The following is a 5,978-nucleotide window of genomic DNA, read 5'->3' as shown; positions in this document are numbered from 1 at the left end:
AAGACTTAACACATTGTATAACATTGTTATATAATATTATGATTTTATGTTTTTATTTTTTATTTTCTCAATAAAAAGATATTAATTTAAAGAACTACCTTGGACTAGTTTTTTGTAGTTAGAATAAGAATAATAAAACATGGCCGTATTCAGGGGGAGGGTTTTCCGGGTTCAAACCCCCCCCAAAATTTGTTCAACATTTTTTTTTTGCCTATTCACTTGATGTTTTTTTTCTGTATTCAATTGAAATTCAATAGAAAAGTGTTTCTTAATCAATCGTCTAAGTCGCACATAAGGTAAATTATTATCCCAGACGTATTATTATTGTGTAAATAAAATAGAATTGTCTACGAGAATGTCTACGCGCAAAAATTGAATCTAAAACAGTGCACTGCTTTACGACGGGTAAAACTATGTATACAATGAGATAAGATCACGACTGACGTTATCGTTGTCGCCTGCCCATAGCTTTGGCTGTTCATATGGACGCACCAGAGTATTTACGTAGTTATTTTTTAGTATTCTTCAAATTTTGATAGTGTACATACCTTATTAGAATAATCGTCGATGTTTAATTTCAACTCGAATAGAACTAATTCGGATAACCGATTACCGAATCATTTTTCTTTTGGATTCTCGTCATACAACACACCATGGCGATGCGCCGTAAACATTGCTGTTAAACGTTTCTATTGATCTGAATTCCGTAAGTATATTTACTACCATTTTTTATTTAATAGTTTTAGAGTTATATTATTTATAAAATATCATAGCTCATTTATTTTATACCAGTTTATATGTTGGACAGTTAATGTAATTATGTACCTGCATAGTCTCTATATTATAGATATCAGTGGTGTTTATTCAGTGTGCAAGTTATGCATTAACGCCCAACATTAATTATACATATTATCATTTATCAATCCTATTTATTTTAATCTTTTATTTTATTTATTTATTTTATTTTGATATGTATAATATTATGTAGCACATCTTGTAATTATTGTAATTTTTCGTGTAAGAAAATTAATGTCACAAAAAAATTACTTTTATAAAATGTCTTCATTTATCTTATTCATCAATATACAATTTAAGTGGCATTTAGGTTGATTTTAGACATTTTAAATAGATATTTCCTAAATAAAATTTTTAGTTATAACAGCTCCAAAATATCTATAAACACGGGCGAATTCTCACTTATGCACAATATGTTTATTTTTAGAATTAATACACAAAAATTAAATACCGAAAATGAAACGAGTTCAAAGACAATTGGACATCACTGCATTTACACAAATAAAAAAAGATAAGACAAACAATCCAAATTCTGAATTTCAACCAGTTGAACCTACTAATATTAATTATTCGAATAAAGATGTTTCTATTGAACAAGCTTACTTAGAAGAACTTCCCTCAGTTAGCAAAAATAGTACTGATATTCACAACCTTACTTCAATGCATAGCAATTATACTCCTTCTGTTTCTACCATGTCCAATAATTTTACTAAAACACCCATAGTTGGAGTAAATGATATTGGTAATTATGTCCATAATTTAGAAATTAACGATTTAAAAAAAGAGGAACTCTTAAAAACTCCGTGGGTTCCTTCTTCAACATATATTTTCCCTGTAAAAACCAAAAGAAATTTACGATTTCAATTATCTTGGATAAAACGATTTCCATGGCTTAGTTATTCACAATTATTTGAAGGAGCATTTTGTAGACTATGTGTTTTGTTTGCTCGAGAAAAAGGAGGTAATGGTAGTCATCAAAAATTAGGTGCACTTGTTTCTAAAGAGTATACTAATTGGAAAAATGCTTTGCAAGACTTTCAATTACATGCTACCACATCTTATCACAAATTGTGTGTCGAGAAATCTGATAGTTTTTTAAAAGTGAATGAAGGAATATCTAAAAAATATAACTGAACAACTCAGTATTGAACGTTCTAGACAGATTGAACAAAATAGAAAAATTTTACTTTCTATTATAAAAACCATAATTCTTTGTAGTAGGCAAGAAATTACTTTTCGTGGATCAAACGATTATGGAAATGTAATGAACATAAATGATTTTAATGACGGAAATTTTAGAGCTCTTTTACGGTTTCGTGTAGATTCAGGTGACACTACGCTAGGAGAACATTTGAAAAATGGTCCAAGAAATTCTTTATATACTAGTCCTGGTATTCAAAATGACATAATTTCTATTTGTGGTGAAATAATCAAGTCAAAAATTGTCCAAAGAGTAAATGCTGCCGAGTGCTTTTCTGTGTTAGCGGACGAAACTACAGATATTGGAAGAATTGAACAAATGTCTGTATGTTTGCGTTATTATGACCAAAAAGATAAAAAAATCCGAGAAGATTTTTTAGAATTTACACCGGCTGTTGATCTTAGTGGAAAAGGACTAGCAACTTTGATAATGGGGTGTTTACAGAAGAACAGTATACATTGTCAATTTTTAGTTGGACAAGGTTACGATGGAGCCTCTGCCATGAGTGGATATTTACATGGTGCTCAAGAATACATAAAAAAAGATTTTCCCATGGCACTTTATGTACATTGCAGTGCTCACTCGCTCAATCTAGCGTTGGCCAACGCCTGTTCATTGCCCTCAATAAGAAACTGTATTAGCACCATTCAAACTGTTGGAACATTTTTTTCGCTCATCGGCTCAAAGAAGTGAATTATTGAGAACAACTATTATCGAAACTCTTTCAGAGACAAGGCATACCACATTAGTTGCATTATGTGAAACTCGTTGGGTTTATAAGCATGAAAGTGTCATGCGGTTCAAAGAACTATATCCCGCTATTATTGTTGCATTGGAAAAATTGGAGTCATCAATAAATAAAGAAACTGCTCAAAAGTCTTGTCAGTTATTAAGTACAATTAAAGACGCTAAATTTGTTATACCTCTCGTAATAATTGAAAATATTTTTTCGTATACATTGACATTGTGTAAACAGCTACAGACAATTAATGCTGATTTAGTCGAAGCATGCAATCATGTTGATGGTGTGTTAGCCGTATTAGACGAAATGAGAGAAAATAACAAACAACATTTTTCAGACCTGTTTTCTGTTGTTGCCATCATGTTGAATAAAAATAAAGAAGACATTGTTTTGCCTCATATCGCTAATAAACAAACACACCGTAGTAATGTGCCCTCTCATAGCTCTGAAGAGTATTACAATTTTAATATTTTTTTGCCATTTCTCGACTATATCAGATCACAGCTTTGTGATAGATTTCAGAAACACAAATCTTTAATAAGTTCATTACAACAAATCATTCCAAGTAAATGTATAATCGCTACCAATGAAGAAATAAACGACTGTGTAAACTTTTATTCTCAGATATTGATTGAGCCTAATGCTTTCAAAGCTGAATTTGCAATATGGAAGACAAAGTGGCTAAAAGAAGGATCTCGCCCAAAAACAGCAATTGCAGGACTTGACAATTGTAACCCTCTTTTATTTCCTAACATAAGGAAACTTCTACAAGTCTTAGTTACTATGCCTATGTCAACAGCGACACCAGAAAGAACATTTTCATCTTTAAAAAGATTGAAAACGTATCTCAGAAATTCGACTAGTGAAACACGCCTCAATGGATTGGCTTTAATGTCAGTTCACCGGGACATCAATGTTGATCCAGAAGAGGTACTTACTCAGTTTTCAAAATCATCTAGAAAAATAATGTTACTTTAAAATTAATAATCCTATAAATTGTCAAATTAAAAAATGTAAGTTACATGTTTTAATAATTATTAAATATACTTACTCTAATTATAATTATATAACTATAAAAATATTTTCATGTAAAATGTGGTTGTCAATTGAAATACCTTACGAGTAGTAAGTATTAAAGCAGAATGTATATTATATAATATGGTGAATAATATAAGTACATTTTTAAACCTAAAAACTAATATGGTTTGAATTGGTTAAAATTCTAAAAATCATGTTCTAGTTTCATCTTAAATTGAAAACCCCCCCCAAAAATAATGGCTGGATACGGCCATGTAATAAAAGTTGTTAAAATTAAAATTAAAAAAATAATATACATATGGAAATAGAAATAATAATAAATTAAAGTTGGTGCGCATATAGTTGCATTTGTGCAACGGACTTAAAAGCTGTGCTTTTCAAGTTTGGATTTTAAGTTGGAATTTTTAAATTATTTTTAACAAACTCCCCATACTCAAATTAATCAAAAACATTTATTTTCAGCAAGAAAAAAAAAAATCATGCAATTAAGGGTTAATGTCTTTAATTTTTATTGTATACTAGAATATTGGAACGGTGTATTTGTTTTATTTTTAACAATAAACAGATGTAATCGATAAACCGCTCCAGATTGATGTAAACCACGAGTGACATATATGTACCTCCTACATCTATGACTACAGGTACATCGTGTTTATTTTGAATATCAACTGTAGCAAGTATAATGAAATAAATCACATTTATTTTTCTTCGACTTTCTTTTTCTTTTATATTTTAAGCATTATATTTTTATAACTAACAACAACTAAGTTTTCTGGGGTACCTGTGTAAATAATATTTTTCAATAATATTTTTAGCTTAATTGGGAAAATTGCAAAAATAATACGTTAATTGTTGGTTAATAATTTGAGCTAATCTACCAGAAGGCAATAAGTTTAAAAGTTTTATGTTTAATCAATTTAACTATTAATTACGTATTAATTTGTTGAAGTGCCCAGGCTTCGTAAATTATGTTTGATTACGTTCTGAGTTGTTCGGAAACTACGTCGATTGTATATACGTGATTTAATATTTTTTAATTCATACTTTATTGCGTATGACACTAAATCCTTTACCATATCGGGTATGATTTCCTCAGATGAAAAATTTAATGGAACAATATTCCGTATTTATTGATAATGGGCCGTGTGTCCCACTTTGTGAATATTCTAATGTGTTTAATTTGTAGGTACTTACAGTTAAACAAAAAGTCTAAAGTTAACAAAAGTAAATGTTGCAATATGCATAATACTACTTGTGCAGCGTGCGATTTATGGTGTTGCATGTTTTGTCGGAAATCATATTTTGTTATCGTCGGTGTTGGTCTTCATTGGTATAATATGTTTAATGTGGGGTGCCAGTATAGCGTGTTATCTACCGCTTACATGTGCTCTACCTGTGATTTACCCATTACTATCCAGTTCTTTATCAGTAAAAAAGAGAGGCGTACCTATCTATATGCTTCAGTGACATTTAGATCTGTATTGTTGGAAGGTGTGGTGGAAAAGTGAACTAGATTTGTTCATTGTTTTATTAGATGATATGCGTGCTAAATTCATAAATAGCGATTAAAACGAAACTTTTATTTTAAATATTTATTCAACGAAATTTATATTATGTGGATGTGATTTTGAAATTGTGATTTTTGAAATACGTGTGAGCCCACCTCCTCGTGGTGTATTTTGGGTAATGCTAAGCGGCTCACAAATCGCGTTTACCAAAAACAGGTTGGTAGATCGCTCGTTACACTGGCACATAATGTGGTGTTCATGGCATGCGTATGTAATACATACTATGCAGTGTTGTACATAGATAACCAAAGTATTATCTAGATAAGATAACGGATAATACATTAAAACTTCATCTAGATAAGATAATAGATAACTAAAAATTTATCTGGGTAATAGATAAAAGATAACTACATTTATTTAGATAAAAAACAGATAAAACTAGATAAAAATATAATTTTAAACAATTTCATCATTCAGAACTTACATTTGTAAAATGGTTATTTTTTTATGAATAAAAAAATTGATTATTAGTTATGATTTAAATTGGTTTAAAATATTCTTAATTAATTTTGTTAATTTAGACAGAAAACAGTACATAAACCTATTTTTTTTCCTTTTTATTTTATGTTATTAATTTATTATTATTTAAATAATGTATAGTTAAAAATGTACCTAATTTTATGATTTTTATGAT

The 5,978-nt window shown here is 29.5% G+C and overlaps 3 protein-coding genes across 3 annotated transcripts; all 3 read left to right on the top strand.

Annotated features, from left to right (window-relative positions):
- The first annotated feature begins 148 nt into the window (after window positions 1-148).
- Window positions 149-1,929, top strand: LOC112681129. Its single transcript, XM_025551397.1, has 2 exons — window positions 149-706; window positions 1,223-1,929. The coding sequence occupies exon 2, from the start codon at window positions 1,252-1,254 to the stop codon at window positions 1,927-1,929; it is 678 nt and encodes a 225-aa protein (XP_025407182.1). The 5' UTR covers window positions 149-706; window positions 1,223-1,251.
- A 130-nt stretch (window positions 1,930-2,059) lies between these two features.
- Window positions 2,060-2,689, top strand: LOC112681128 (zinc finger MYM-type protein 1-like). The gene has a single exon (XM_025551396.1). The coding sequence runs from the start codon at window positions 2,060-2,062 to the stop codon at window positions 2,687-2,689; it is 630 nt and encodes a 209-aa protein (XP_025407181.1).
- Window positions 2,690-2,789: 100 nt separating this feature from the next.
- On the top strand, window positions 2,790-3,668 carry LOC112681127 (52 kDa repressor of the inhibitor of the protein kinase-like; the record flags this gene model as incomplete). Its single annotated transcript, XM_025551394.1, has 1 exon — window positions 2,790-3,668. A coding segment is annotated over exon 1 (879 nt), but the record flags the coding sequence as incomplete, so codon positions are not given.
- Between the last annotated feature and the right edge of the window lie 2,310 nt (window positions 3,669-5,978).

Source organism: Sipha flava, unplaced genomic scaffold (genome assembly GCF_003268045.1).
Source record: "Sipha flava isolate LNK unplaced genomic scaffold, YSA_version1 18618_pilon_pilon, whole genome shotgun sequence".
In the NCBI taxonomy this organism is placed as follows: domain Eukaryota; kingdom Metazoa; phylum Arthropoda; class Insecta; order Hemiptera; family Aphididae; genus Sipha; species Sipha flava.
This window is presented reverse-complemented; position numbering and strand designations above follow the sequence as displayed.